The sequence below is a fragment of the Centruroides sculpturatus genome, unplaced genomic scaffold, assembly GCF_000671375.1.
Source record: "Centruroides sculpturatus isolate CEXI.00-Female unplaced genomic scaffold, Cexi_2.0 scaffold28, whole genome shotgun sequence".
Lineage (NCBI taxonomy): Eukaryota > Metazoa > Arthropoda > Arachnida > Scorpiones > Buthidae > Centruroides > Centruroides sculpturatus.
Window position 1 is genome coordinate 509,608 of NW_019384448.1, and position 16,517 is coordinate 526,124.

At 30.2% G+C, this 16,517-nt stretch overlaps 1 protein-coding gene across 1 annotated transcript in view; it reads right to left on the reverse strand.

Moving 5' to 3' along the window:
• The window catches only part of LOC111620480 (TBC1 domain family member 12-like), a 111,138-nt gene that overhangs the window by 42,382 nt on the left and 52,239 nt on the right, over nt 1-16,517 (reverse strand). The window contains exons 6-12 of the mRNA XM_023362399.1: nt 15,394-15,585; nt 13,079-13,164; nt 10,433-10,504; nt 10,202-10,330; nt 6,400-6,509; nt 6,193-6,296; nt 1,350-1,388 (exon numbers count right to left, since the gene is read on the reverse strand). Coding sequence (XP_023218167.1) covers nt 1,350-1,388; nt 6,193-6,296; nt 6,400-6,509; nt 10,202-10,330; nt 10,433-10,504; nt 13,079-13,164; nt 15,394-15,585 — 732 coding nt within the window. The remainder of the gene's footprint in view (nt 1-1,349; nt 1,389-6,192; nt 6,297-6,399; nt 6,510-10,201; nt 10,331-10,432; nt 10,505-13,078; nt 13,165-15,393; nt 15,586-16,517) is intronic.

A 16,517-nucleotide genomic window follows, 5' to 3' on the forward strand; every position in this document is an offset into this window, starting at 1 on the left:
GGCTTACAGTAATGAGCAAAGTAAAAGTATGAAAATAGTGCCATGAATTTAAGAAAGGCCATACAAATATTCACAATTAAGAGCAGAGTGGTAGGCCTAGTGCCCAGACATGTGCTTAGCAAGAATGTTGATTGTTGCTAAGCACATGAATTAAAAGTGCAAGTAAATTGACACTTCCCAATTAGTGCTCTTGCCAGGGACTTTCCAGACATTTCTTGGACAACATTGTTCTGAATTGAAACTTTAGGCCATTGCAAACTGTGTGCAAGGTGATTACTGAAAATATTAATGGATGCTCACAAAAACCACAGAATGACATTGGCTCACGTATTTTTGGATTGCTATCAAAAAGAGGAAGATAAATTTTTTCCCCACATTGTGACTGGTAATGTAATGTGAATTTTTTTTTATACCAATGTATGTAATAGCATCATTCAAATTCACAAATAGCAAAAAGTTTGAGCAAAGTCAATCTGCCTGAAAGTTTATGGCAAATGTGCTCTGGGTCCAAAAAAATGTGCTTTTGGTAGTTTTCGTGAAACTGAGCACAACAATTACAGCAAAAGTATATTGTGAAATACTTTTCTCCGGATCACTGAACTTCCTCCAAAAGTAATGTAAAAAATTCCTCTTTAATTTGAACTTTTTGGTTAAGTTGAAGTAAAATTGTGACAAGTTTTTAAAAAATTCACATCCACTATTGAGATGTGTATTTAGATGCTAATGTCAGTAATGTTGATTGGGAAATTCCAGAGTACAGTATCCAGTGCATTTGTTAACTTCAACTTATTTAAAAATTTCCCGTTTACCTTTGAGGAAGTGAGAAACATTGAGAATAAAAGCAAACTACAGAAACATACCTAAAGTTTCTGATCACTTAATTAGTTCTTACTCTGAAGTAGATGTCCAGTAGAGTTACAGTACTTTTGATGCTAATGTTTTCATCACTAGGTAATAGCATGTTTGAATAGTAAACTGAATATATATTATGTATGAAGAGATGATACAGCAATGTTTATGGAGTGCTAAATAAATTATGTAACTTCCACTACAATTTTCTGTGATTTCAGTTCCTAAAATAATGGCAATACTAATACATTTGTGATGACTCATAAGTAGTTAATTGTGTGAATGTATGATGTAATTTTCTACACATACACACACTTATGCCTACGTATATATAATATGTATCAATAAGTAACCATCCAAAAATGTATTCATTCTGAAAAGTTTCATATGGTTAATTAAAATGTTATATGTAAAAAGAAAATCAAAATTCAAAAATGAATTAAACTTTATAAAATTTTGCATATAAAAAAAAAATTCAGGAATGAGTTGCTTAACTTTCCTGGCACAACTTTTAAAACTGCATGTGGCACCACTTGTTACTATAATTATATAAAAAGTTTTTTAATTAATAAAATTATTATAAAATGGCAAAAAGCTTAATTTTGAGAATAGGGATGGGTTTTATAAAAACTGTAAATGCTAATAACAAGTAAAATCATCTTTAAGTCTGACCCTACTCAAGATATGACACAACTCCCCTCTTAACTCCCCACCCATCAACCTTTAACCACCAAAATTTAACTCAGCACTACTCGCAGTTGTAATGCCATTACTCAAGAGTGAGCACCACACTCACCCTACTTATTTTTGTATTCTTAATGTTTTGTGTTGAGAAATTTTACTTAGATGAGGAACTTTTGTTACAAATAATACAATTTTTTAATGTTTCTTACTTTACTTCAGTTAGAATACATTAAAAGTAATTTTGATCCAGAAACAGAAAATTGATATCTGGTCAGATCAATCAGATCAATAAAAACAGAAATATGATATCTGAAATTATTGTTAAATTTAAAACAACAAAAAACACCTTTAAAAATCCAGCAATGAAATTTACTAAATAATAACGTTTTTGATCAGTTTTAACTGATCATCTTCAGTTATGATAAAATAGAACGTGAAAATACAAAATTAAAAAAATAATAATGTGAGATAAGCAGTAAGTCAGGGGTTAATCTGGTACTGACCACTTAATCTGCACAGGCTGGTAAGGCCCGATCTCAGATCGTTCTGATGGCTAGGAGGGCAAATCGAGTGGGGAGTGCGTCGGTAAGTCGACAGGTTTCCTCGGATAGACAGAAGACAGGTTTAACAAATAACAAAAATAAAGGTTTATTCTATAACTAAAGTTAATTTACAGGAGTATATGTAAAAACGTTACAGACTTAAGACGTAAATGTGGATAACACAAATCTATCTATGATAGCGATCTAACTATTCACTATGCCGCGAGAGAGAGTTTATAAAGGCTCTAGAGTGAGAGAGTTACATTGGCGGTCAATTATACCTTATGTTGGAGGACGGTACGCGACGATCATCCTGAACTATGGAAGCTGGCTTCTCCTCAGACAGGATCGGGAGACACTGTACTCAGACCTTCCTGATGATCTCGCGGAGGGACGGTCGCACTGAGGGGACGATCGCCCGGAACTTCCCGTGACGATCGTTTTTATACGATCGTCGTTGGCACTGAGCCAACAGATCGTTCACTCGTTATGCTGACTAATTATCACGCGCACGTTGACTAATTAACAAACGGACGATGTGTAAGATTCGCCAGCCAATCTATTTCCGTTATAACGTGTGATAAATTTTTTTCATCCTCTAATGTAAAAATATGTTAAACTCAAAAATTTATGCCCTGTAAACCCTCGGGCTCACAATAACAAGAATTCAAAATAAATAACAAACTGATCAAAAACATTATTATTTAGTAAATTTCAATGCTGGATTTTTAAAGGCGTGTTTTTTGTTGTAACCTATCCAGTTGATACAAAACATATGGATATTGTTAAATTTAATCATAATTTCTATTCCAGTTCTGAATTTGTTTTGTCTGGATTTTTAAAATGGCATAGTTTGCATATTTTTATTATGTGGTATCTGCAGATCAATGCAGTAGGCTACATGTTACACTCTTGGGTACTGTGTTTGTATTCTTTTTTGGGCAATATGCACACTTTTCTCTTGATACTGATGTTGCCTGTGGAGGATCTGGTTTCTTTCTCAACACTTCCAGAATTTTCATTCAAAGATCATCACTCTCATTGTCTGCAAGGCAGGAGCCTACATTTTCTTCCTCGGACTCTTCATCAAGCCATTTCTGAAGCATTTCATCATATTTTATGATAGCATGTACAGGTATACCTCGACTTACGTCGTTTCGAGTTACGTCGTTCCCGATTATACGTCGTTTGTCAAAAAAGTATACGGAAAAATAAAAATCAAGTTTAAGTCATTTTATTCGACTTTACGTCTGTCCGACACAAATATTGAAGTCGTAATATCACTAGAAAAATGTTTAAAGCACATAAAATCATATTATAATACTCATTTAGATTTTACAAATACATGAGCCGTTTACAGCCCGGCACACATATTTGTAAAATCTAAGTGACTCGTACAACATGGAATTCATATAAAACGGAATAATCAACAGTGTTATAGGGGGGTCGACTGTATATACATTTACAAGTATATACTGTATTTACAGTACATGCATTCGTAAATTTAAATTACTTTTTTCTGTACTATATTAAAAACTAAAATTTATTTGTGTTTGGTTAGCACAATGTTGCTGTTGAGAACGTATCATACAGGAACAGTATTGCTTGAAGAACTTGCATCGGCCCCAAACTTGCTGAACTTTGCATGATCAACATAGACAATATCATCCATAAACTACAAGGTGTAATATTCTACAACCGTTATGTCGACGACTGCTTTGTTATTTATAACAAACAATTAACCAACCCTCATATCATACTTCATCAGGCCAACAATATCCAAAAAAACATCCTTTTCGAATTTGAAAATGAAAACAACAACAATCTCAATTTTTTAGACATCACCATACACAGACATAACAAGCACATTACTTTTAAAAAATATATAAAACCATGTAACGTCAATAAAGTAATAAATTTCCACTCCAGCACACCCATGTACATTAAAAAGAACATATTCATGATGTATATCAACAAAATCAAAACTCGTACTAGTAATATTACTAACCAAAACACCGAAATTGACCAAATTTACCGCATTTTTCAATTAAATAACTACCCCAACAGAATCATCTACCAATGGCTACACAACCCCCCTTCTCGTCAACCCAAACCAAAAACACAGGTAACTTACAAAAAGTTAGTTTATATCCCTACTATTTTTGAAAACATCCAAAAGATCTTAACACCATATAACATTATTTTAGCTCCCACACTAAACAATAAAATCAAAAATTCCTTAAAAATCAATGAACAAAGTAATAGTAACACAGACATTTTACTTAATAACAATCTAGTCTACAGCTTTGCCTGTACTTGTCATCCTAAATTCTATTACATAGGTGAAACCAGTAGAGTACTAAAAACCCGGATAAATGAACATATTAGAGCCATAAAATATAATTACATCAACTCTGCAGTTGCTACTCATTGCAACCAAACTGGCTGCGAGATCTCACCCGACAGCATCAAAATACTTAAAAGGGAAAAAAACATTTTTAAAAGGAAATTCTACGAACATATCGAAATTATTAAAACTAAAGAAACACACAGAATGAACTTAAATACTGGTACTGTCATAAATGACATCTGGCAGCCTTTCCTAAGATGCAAAGCCCATTAAGTTGTCCTACCATCCTCCCACCTTAACCCCCACTGTGCAATTCCCACCAACCTCTGTATATGTTACAAGGATCCCTCACTTCTTTGTAACATCTCCCATCAGACCTGTTCTCTACACATCTCTTCTGTATTATGTCACATCCTACAGGTATTTCGTTAATTTTTCATAATTTACACCTTTTTAATATATACTTTTTTAGTTTTGTGCATACCACTTTTTATTTTAACACACATTATACTATCCTCAGGTGCATGTATATTGATCTGATAGCACTATTTGCTCATTCCTCCTCCCGTGTTTAAATATGTGTATATATATCTTATGTGTAATACCAGCTTAATGGTCACTATCTCAGGTAATTGTATTTTATCATATAAATCACTGTACGCGTATACTAATTTTTTAAATGAATTCTGTAAATTTTGATACCTGTAACCAATTTGATAATTATGTAATAATAATAGGACTGAAGAGGGGCATTAAGCCCGAAATGCATATCAATCCAAGCCAATAAAGCAACCTTTTTCCTCTTAAAGTGTTCCTGTATGATACGTTCTCAACAGCAACATTGTGCTAACCAAACACATATAATAGAGAACAACAAGCAACCTTGATTTAAAATTTATTTGTTTGTAAGCTTAAAATAGATCCTTATTAACCATATATTATTAAAAATGCATTAATAAATAAAATACAGAATGGGAATTGGTAATTTATGGTTTAGCCTAGTGGCAAGTAGATTTGGAGACAAGTAAATTCGACTTACGTCGTTTTTCGACTTAAGTCGTTCTCCTGGAACCAATTACCGACGTAAGGCGAGGTATACCTATATATACAATATCACTTTGCAATTAGAATCATACCACTTCAAATGCAAAAGACACACAATTAGTCGTAGGAGAGTGCCATACTAACTCATCCAATATGACTGAAACAAAGGTAGCACTGAAAGTGTTAGCATAACAATTATTTCTGATTCCAGTATTTTGTTGAAGGGGATACTCAGAATGGAAGGTAGATGACACATTGGTCATAAAACTTCCAAAAAGTCCTAGTTATGAGCGTTTTAAAACAAAAGATAAGTGCAGCACTCACTCTTGAGTAAAGGTGGTTGATAGCATCAATCCCCAATACACAAACCTACCTGGAAAATTTCAGAACTTTTCAACAAAAGCATGGGAGTTATTAAGTTTCAAATTGGGTGAAAAAAATCATGTCCCCCAGACACACTAACACCTATACATACAGAAACTTTCAAATTTTATTTGCATTTCTTGATATTTCACAGTCCCCGAGTCAAAAAATGTAAAAATCTTGGAGTGGTCAATTTTGACCAACTGCCATACTTTCCTCACTCTGTTATGTATAACAGAGTGAAAGTAAGAATTAGGTAATGGAAAAATTATTTTTTTATTCAAATCTGTAGATAGCAGCATATATGTTTGATATTTATCATCATATTTTTTAGAATTAATATTAATGAGATATTTTTACCTAATGCTGTTCTGAAAAGAAATTCTTCTCCATCTCTGAGAAACACATCCCATACTCTACAAGCTACATCAAGTGGCAAAGATCGACTGAAGAGCGTATAAATCCTAAAATAGACATTCATGTATATTCATTGCAAATTAAAAAATTAATTTTTAATTCTATATTATTAATTCTCAATAATGAAAGCTTATTAAACTAAAAACTTACCAATCTACAAGATACAAGTCAGAACTTAATCCCTGCTTATCAAAATGATTGAAAAGAGCTCCTAAATTTTCCTTGAAAAATTCTTCATACATAGAATAGTATGCTGTCATCTAATATGATGATACAAAAATACAAAATAATAAATAAAGCATAATCAAAACTTAAGTCACTTTTTACAATTGTTATAACTTTTCTTTTAGCTAAATATCTAAAATTATTTTTATTAAATTTTATATTGCATAAAATTACTATTGAAGAAGTCAATAATATATTGTAAATAAAAATATAACTAAACATTTTTACTTAATAATATACACAGATATTGATTTAAACACTAACTCAGATTAGTTTCAATAATCACCAAACAATTATATGATGATGTATCATTTACAAAAGTTTTTTTATAATGTCTATAAGGCTTTCATTCTATAAATAAAAATTGTCAGTTATTTATTTTAATTGGTATCTATAAATTATTTAAGACTAAAAAGCTACAACTTTTAGACATATTGTTATTTAATAATTAAATTATGAAAATTTAAACTTTAAATATAAACACCTAAAAACTCAATTATTAGTGTTAAAGCCAAATGATTGTCAGATTGTATTGGCTATATTAATGCTACTATTAGTAATTAAATGTTAAGTAATTTGGAGTAGACAAAGACATTAGGTGCCATCTCTTGATAAATTTAATAATTACGATTAAATTAATATTTTATTAAGAGATTGTACCTAAGGCCTATATCCAAGTCAGATTACATAATTATTAATAGTAGCATTAATATACCCTAATATAATCTGTCAATCATTTAACTTTATAATTTAAATTGCTTGAAAATAACTGAATTGTTGGAGGAACATTAGATTTCTTAGAAGTTGTGTTAACTTTCAAGGCAAAAAGTGTGTTATATTCTTTAACAAACTAATTGAAAATACATATAATAATGGAAAAATTTTTAGTCTTCCTACACAATACAGCTGTTTTTACTTTCTTTTTAAGACATCTTCCTATAGTACTTACTGGATATCTTACATTAGCTTATATTAGAAGACATAAAATCTTATATTATTTAAAGCTGTTGACTTCAAATTTCGATTACACACACCATTAATATTTATAAAATATTAGTAAATTAGTATTTATTTAGTTTAATTTTTTTTAAAGAAATGAATTAGNGTCGACATTAGAGCACAAAATGCAACATAATAGTCACATGTTAGTATATAATAAAATATCCTCTTTTAGCAATAAAGTCCAATATATAGCTTGGAGTGGAATAAAACAACAATCTAATGTCTTGTGATGCTGCCAGATGTTCTGAAACTGCATTCATAGTATCTCCTTCCCATGATTAATTAGCAAGATGTGTGGAAATCTGGCTGGTGATGAAAGAGTATAAATCCAACAGAAACATTGATCAGATTTCCTTGTCTTGCATTATCATGCTGATAAATAACCCCAGAAGGCATGACATCACAGACAGTACAATTGACTGAAGTATATTGTCAATGTACTGATGTGATGTCAGAGTACTCTGTAGTAGGGAGATCTACTGTAATAGGAAATGATGACTGTAACCTTTTACTATAATAGTAGTCAGAGCAGCAATCATATCTCCTCTACATATAGATACAATGGATCATGTGTCCAGAAAGAAGAATGATTCATCACTGAATGCTATATGACTCCAAGATTCCCAGATTGACATCATTCCAGATGGTACTGCCTATGTCAGGTGGTCAGTTGAAAATGTCTTAGGGGATGGTAGAAATGAAATCTTGCTTCTTCCAGGCATTGCTGAATGGTATTTCTTGATATTACATGTAGCATAGAGGAAGTTATGTTCCTTTGGATAGAAAAGAGAAATGCCATTGATGCTGTAATGGCTGCTCTCCTAATTCCACAATCCATTCAAGTACTTGTCACTCTGGACATCCATATTTGTAATGGACGTGTCCATCTTCCTGGACGCACAGTTCAATCATCTTACTGCTATATAGTTTCTATTAGTGTTGCAACGAATAGTATATTCGGCCTCAGGCCGAATACCGAATATTCGGCCAGGAGCGTGGCCGAATAGCCGAATATTTGGCCAAACTATTCAGCTTGATTAACGCACGTACGAAAATTGGCGCGAAAAACGCATTATGGCAAGGACCCTGCTCTCTATTGGCCTGCTGTCACTACGCTTCGTCAATCGCGTTAATTCTTGACAGTTGTAGCGGACAGACAAGAGCGTCATGGCAGTACTGTATGTGATAAATGATATTAAATGTGGATAACAATGAAATGACCTACACGCATAAATAACGGAAAAAGAACAGAGAAGAATTGCGAAGTGAAAATGTGAAAATAAATATGAAATTGAGTTGATAACATAATCGAATAATTCGAGGCATCTTATTCGCGCGAAATTCGCTGTTGTCAATGCCAAACAATTGTTGTGATAGGCTTCTGAACGGAAAGCTAAATGCTTGTAATGAAAGTCAATTAGCATGCACAAGTGAAAGCCTAGGGCTGTTCGGGCTACCAAGCTGTCTCAAATCTGTGAAATCATAGTTGTGACTTATACCGATGTCCTATCTGTCTCTTTTCTTTGTTATTACCAGGCTTTGAATCACGTAATTATAAAATGGGAAATCCACGACGGAAAAGTGACAAATCGAAAGTATCATGAGCGCGTATTATGATGTATGCATAGGCATACGTGGACTAGAGCGATAGAGAAAAGAGAAAGCGAAGAGCAAAGACGAGCGCTTAAAAAAAAAAAAAGGATAGGCAGGATCAGACCCTCAGATGTGTGCGACGATTCTCGAACAAATAGGTATGTGCATGTGCTGATCTTTGTAATTATAAATTGTGAAAAAGTGTGTCTAATATTATTTTTTTTTATTTTGTGCATGTTATAAGTTATAAATAAATATAAACAAACAACACTAACCCGATAACATTAAATACCAAAATGATTAATTTAATGAGTTTTTGTTATTTCTTACTTCTGTTTTTAGGTAGTTGGTATCCGGCCGAATAGTGATTAAATATTCGGTATTCGGCCGAATACCGAATAGTAACCGAATATTCGTTACATCACTAGTTTCTACCAAAAGAGCAGAGAACATGTTTATGTGACTATCTTGTAAGGAACCAAGTCTGAGCTTTATTTTTATTTTACTTTTATTTTGCTTATTATTCTATTTTTGTTTGGGGCTTATGTTTTGTTAGGATGAAGTTTCCTCACCATTCACCTTAGTAACTTAAAAATAGAAGAAAAACCAACTCACCAACGAAAGAAAAGCGCCGTAGAAAACTCGCGCACACTTGCGCTTCCCAAGCGGAAAAAAGTAAGTCCGCACCGAGAAAAAGGGGGGAAAGACCCCACAACNGAAGCCGAACAACGGCGAACACGATGTGTACAACGCGTGCGCAATGGACATCACGCATTCGAACTATCATCGATCGTTTTATTTTAAATTTATTTTAAATTTTATAACAGTGTTCCAGAATATGGAAAAAAATCCAGTTTGAATACCTGATGAAGAACACGGAAGGTGTTCAGAAAACATTTGTGAGTTAGAATTTTTGCTGTTTCACATCGGTTACAGGCTTATGTAAGTCAAATTTTATTTTATTATATCACCCGGTGTGCCTGTTGGATTTATATTTATGTTTGATATAAAGTAATATGACACTAGAGGTAGATGTTAGGCACCATCTTTTAAGTAAATTAATAATTAAAACTAAATAAATAAATATATACTTTAATAATACTGAAATGAATGCATTCATTTTATAACTCACCATGTGTTGTTCCACTCTGAAAAATGCCAGTTGGCATGGCCGGTTTAATAAATTGGCAAAACAGATGAATGCATCAACTGCATCCATATTCAAAAGTAACATGGCAGCAATGAAAGACATACCCTGTACCTAAATCAGCGTTAAACTACTATTAATAATTTTCATAATATATTATAACATGTTAACTATATTCTGTACATAAATATAAATAGTCGAATGACTATCACATACATATCCAATATCTGGACGATAAATTACATAAGCACCCAGCATACTTTGCAGAACACTATAATAAGGACCTCCCTGAAAACAAAAACATGGTTTGAAAATTTAATTACTACCTCTTAAAAAAAAAGAAAGATAACTACTCGTAACTTATAAGTTTTTAAATAACTAACTGTGTTAAATTTGTATCATTTGTCTTAAAGACCTATAAGTAAATAATTTTAAGATAAATTGTCAACTAGGACATATCTATTATTAGGACTTATTATACTAGATAACTGGTTTTGAAAATTAAGTAAACAAATTCAGAATAACAGTCTTTATTTATCACCTGAACACAGACACGATATCTTTGTGTTTCGGACCTTTTGGTCCCTCATCAGCAGATTTTTTACCAACATTCTCTAAAAATTTTCAATTTAAAATTGTTACAAACTTATTTAAAACATAAAAATTTCCGACATTAAAATAATTTTATTGTCGGGAATTTTTATGCTGTTTTAAATACAGATTTCTACATGATTCACATTAGTGAAAAATAACATTGAGTCTAATGGCAGGAGAATTGAGTGAGATACTCAAGTGTGTTGCTGCTAGCAAATTGTGAAAAAAATTCAATGCATTTGATTCTCCTGCTAATTGGGTTCCAATCATTTTCACTGACAAAATTATTTGTGTAAATTAATCCTTCACATTAACTATCAGTTTGAATTATTATTATTTACTTTTTCATTAATAAGCCATTTTTTAAATTTTCAATAAGATTTTGTTTTTTTGGTTTTATTTACAGGCAGTAAAAATCATCAGCATTTCAAAACTTTTAGTCAAGGTGAAAGGAGTTCCACAATTAAAATAAGTTGGGAACCACTAATATACTGCATATAGTGTGTTCTACTTTAATCATTTGACTGAAATAACCCAAAAATACTCATTCTACAAAAAATTCTTTGAATCAAAAGTATTAGATCTCAAGGGACATCAAGATGGAGGTAAATGGTTTCATCATAAATTTCACAATTTATTTCAAGTTTAGATTGTATGTGTTTTTATAAATCTCAGTGTTTAATCTTTGTTTTGTAAAATTTTCTCAATTTTAAATTTCATTTCTTTATTTTTAAAATAATTTAATAACTTCTATTTATAATTTTTTAGAGTTACATTCAAGACAAGTTATGTTGATGCTATCTATAATGACTGGTAATTAGTCACTTTCTTATGTAATATTAGTCCGAATATGAAATTTCTTGATTATGAATAAGATGTAGTATTTAACTAATCATTTATATTTCATGAATGTCTACACCAATGGATTAAATCTTATTTATGTGCAAATTTTCTATAAAACTTTTCCAGAACTATATAATAAATTAATAAAGTAAAAACTATATTGAAATCTTTTAAAACATTCATTTAAATCAGTGTTTCTCAACGGGGGCGATATCGCCCCATGTGGGCATTTTTCCATGTTGAGGGGGTGATTTGTAACAATTTATATTTTGGGGGCGAAAAACAATTTTCTGAACGATATAGTAAAACATTATATCAAGATTAATTAAATATTTTATTCGTTATATCGTACAATAATTAAACAAATAACATTATACTAGTCAGTAGTCTATTCAATGCAGTACGAATTTGGCGTTAGCCCTGGCCCACGGCATCGGAATTTTGAAGTAAAGGGGGCGACGATTCGTTAGAGGTTGAGAAACACTGATTTAAATAAATATTTTTAATTAAACCATAGCTTTGAATAAATAAACAATTATTTTTTTTATTGTATGGAAAACAAAAAATAATGAATAATGAACTTTTTTTTTGATGAGAGAGAGAACTGAAAAGGAATTTGGCCATCATCAACTCAATTTAGAATGCAAGTGTTTGAGATTTTTGAACGAAATCATGTTTTTTCATCTTGTTAAGCTACTAAAATATTGTTTTGTTTAGGGTATTTCTTTTGTAAAATTGAAGTGTTTTCATCCTTAAAACACTGTTTGAAGTTAGACATTACAGCATTCTAAATCTAGAATCATTGTTTCTTTAAAGTTATTAAATTTCTACAATGTATTAATTGAGATGATCTCTGAAAGAGTTATCCTTTTTTCAATTTCAATATATGCATTAAAAATTAAAAAATATTTGATTTTATTATACTTACAAAAACTAAAATTAAGAATTTGATTAAGGTATTGACTTTTAGTAAAGCCAAATGAATTACTGTATTATCAGGCTATATTAAGGCTAATTTTAATAATTAGAGTAATTTGGCTAGAGATAGACAGTTATGCCATCATCATCTGATAAATTTAATAATTACAAATTAATTCATTTTTAATTCATAAAATTCTGGAAGAAAAAAAACTCAGCCTAGAATAGGACATGATCCCATAACTACTGCATACCATACAGAATAGATACAAAAAAATAAAATACTAATTTATAATAATTAGAGAACATTATGCAAACAAAAAAATTCTGAAATTTTTAGTAATAGTAAGTGTGTATATATTTATTTACTTTTAGATCTCAAAAATGCTTCATATAATTTCAGTTCCTTTTAGAATTATCATCATCTCAACTTGTTTCATTACGTAATTTTTTTCAACTATGAAATCAAACTTGAAAATTTTTATAAGAACTTAAAATCTAAATTACCTCTTGAAATATTCCCAACTGTGGAAACGTACGAGACACATCTAGTTTAATAAATTCTGCAGCACCTTCTTTTCCTTTGGCATTTGCTATTGGAAAATTTTAATGTTAATTTTTATCAGATAAAAATTATTTAAATAGAAAAGTAATGTTTCAACACAATTTACATTTTAAAATGTATTGTTATTTTTATATTTATCTTATTACATAACATAAATCAATACAGCAACAATAATAAGATTAGTTTTTGAGTAATTTTTATCATTAACCTAAAGATTATTTTAATTAAGTATTAGTAACACATCATCATTGTCTATATAAACTCAGTCAGCAAAAATATTTGGCATGAATTATAATTCAAATTGCTACAATATGAACTTTATAGTTAAAATATTTTGTAGCAAGTAAATATGAAATTGGAAAGAAATGATCATAATTAATTTGAAGTGTCATAATATTTCAAGTCTAAACAAAATATTTATGTAAGTAGAAAATATAAACTCATTTTAAATAAATCATAATTATTTTTTCTGTTTATAATCACTGAAATGTCAATCCTGATCTTAATATCAAATAATGCATATTAAAATAGTCAATAGTAAAACGTTCTTTAGCTATTGTACATTTCAAAAGTTAAGCTCACTTGTATCATTTAATATCATATAAAACCTTGAGTTTTCGTAAAATAATAATCTTTGATGACAATGAAATTTTTCAATATTTTATACATACCAAAGAAAATAGAATCTATACATAAATGATTCTCAACTCAGAGAGATGAAGTCAAAACAAATTCTCAAAAAGCATTTTGTTTATATAACAGGGTAAGAGTAAAAAATCTGGGCTGTTTTTAAAGCATAATATTTTATTGAAAACTTGATATATAATATTTAATAGATACTTCATTTAAAAAAAATGTTATGTACTGTACATTAGTATAGAATTAATGAACATGATCATATGGCCCACAATCAGTGGTATGCTTAAGTTTGTTTTGATAGTCTCGCAACTTTTTCATATTGCCTTTGTATCAATACTTTTAAATAAAGGTCTGATTCTTTAGATCAGTTGTGTGGTATTTTTTACTTGCCAACCTTTCTTATATACTAGTTGTGCCAAATATCCAGAGATTGGGAGAAATTGCCAGCATTGTGGTAGATTTTATGGATTGTTCTTTGGGTACAAAAGGAATGTTTTTGGCTTTCAGGAACTCCACAGTTAAATTTGAGTAGAAAGACAAAGCTTTGTCAGACCAAAAGATGAAATCATTTTGATGATGCTTGTTAAGAAAGGGATTAGAAATTTCTTTAGACACTCATTTTGGTATGTATCAGCATCAATTGCAAAGGATTCCTTCTTTGAAACATCTATTATTGAATTGACAGTGTATAGCAGGACTTTTGAATCAAATTTCTTCTTAAATTTGTACTTCACTTCAGGGTGCTTGATTTTCATTGCTTGCATATTAAATTTCATTTCTTGGCATCTGTTTGCCAGAGAGAGGAAAGTACTCCTCAACATACAAAATAAACATATTGTTTCCAAAATTTCTTATGAATCATCTGCATTGCATTTGGATTTCAGCAATTTTTTCAGCAGTGCACTCTGAAGCCAAGCCCTCTTCTATTTCCTTGTGCCCATCTCAAGTGTCTTACAGACATATGTTCAATGACAATTGTTGTTGTCAAACATTTGTCAAAATGCTCTTCAGTTTTTACAGGCAGTACAATTGACTGAAGTATATTGTCAATGTACTGATGTGATGTCTGAGTACTCCGTAGTAGGGAGATCTACTGTAATAGGAAATGATGACTGTAACAACTGACTTTCTTTTCCATGTTTTAGATATTTCATACCACATCAAAATATTATACACAGTTTATCTGCTATGACCTTTGTACGTTCTTATAATGTCTTAATGTGCTCTCTTAATATGTCCTAATTTTAAAACTTTTAAAATTTTTATCATCATGATTTTATAAATTCATATAATCAATACTATGTCCTCTTTTGAAGAAATTTTTCTGAACTGATTCATAAATGTTTGAAAACATCCATGTATAATTATGTAATTTTTGGCACAAATATTTTAAAATAATATTTTTGAATTAAAAAATTATGATGCTTTAAAATTAGTCTGCTGTTTTGTCTCACCCCATTACACTCTGACACCTGTAACCCATTGAGCACTTGTTTTTTGGATTTTATATTTTAATACAATACAAAATTTAAAAAAAATCACAAATTTATAAATAAAAGTAATTTATTAAAAAATTTAAGCAAATAAATTTATTGAACTAAAGTAATTTTTATTCTACCTGTATCTGAATGAGATTCTGATATCCATATTTTTTCCTTTGAACGACTAACACAAATATCATAAAGCTCCTCTGTTATGTTTAAATCATTACCAATGGCATGTTGCCATACTTTTCCTCGAACGCTTGGGGGCAAACCCTTCCACCATAATTCACGAGTTTTCTTGGCATCTTTCCTACAAAGATATTGCTCTGTTAAATTTATTAATTAATTTTTATTATTATCCTCAAAATCAAGAAAATAGAAATATATCAAATTTTAAAAATCCAAATGAAATATTCATATCTTGAAATTTTATCATAAATTATGGCAAAATCATTATGAATAATACTGAAAACCAAATCAAAAATAATGGTAACATATTATGCTTAAACATTAAACTTGTATGTACTTTATGATAAGCTATGTCATCTAATGCAAAAAGAATCCTATAGTTTAAAAGTGTTGTGAATTTTGAATTAGAGATATTAAAAACTAATACATTTGAATTTCTGTATAACAAATTGTCTATGAAAAAAATAGAGAACTTATATTATATTAAATGAATAATGTACCATACATAAAAAAAAAGACATTTTCAAAATTCCACAAAAAATTTGTTAAAAATAAAAATTCATTATTTAAGACCTCATAATATGAGAGTCCAACTGTAATTGAAGTCAAGTGACAATCAGTATAAATAATACAGGGTTATCTTATCATATATCTTAAATTTATTTTAAACACTAGCAAATTTGGCTTACACTATTATTGATTCATGTTTTAAATCTTCATTAGACAACTTAATAAATNTGAAAACATTTCCTTTTCTGAAGTTGGAATTAATGCCTAGCTCATAGTTTGTAACTTATAACTTGTAAGTTATGGTTAAGACTTAAGCCTTGTTTTATAATTACAAACATGGCTAAGACTTATAAGTCTTAACCATGTTTGTAATCTATACTAATATTATAAAGAGGTAATGTTTGTATGTATGTAAGTTTGTATGCAGCAGGTAATCTCTGAAACTACTCACCCGATTTCAAAAATTCTTTCACCAATATTTAGAATGGAACTTCAGGGTGGACATAGGCTGTATATTATTCTGTTAAACATTCATATAAATTAAAAGATATAATCTAGG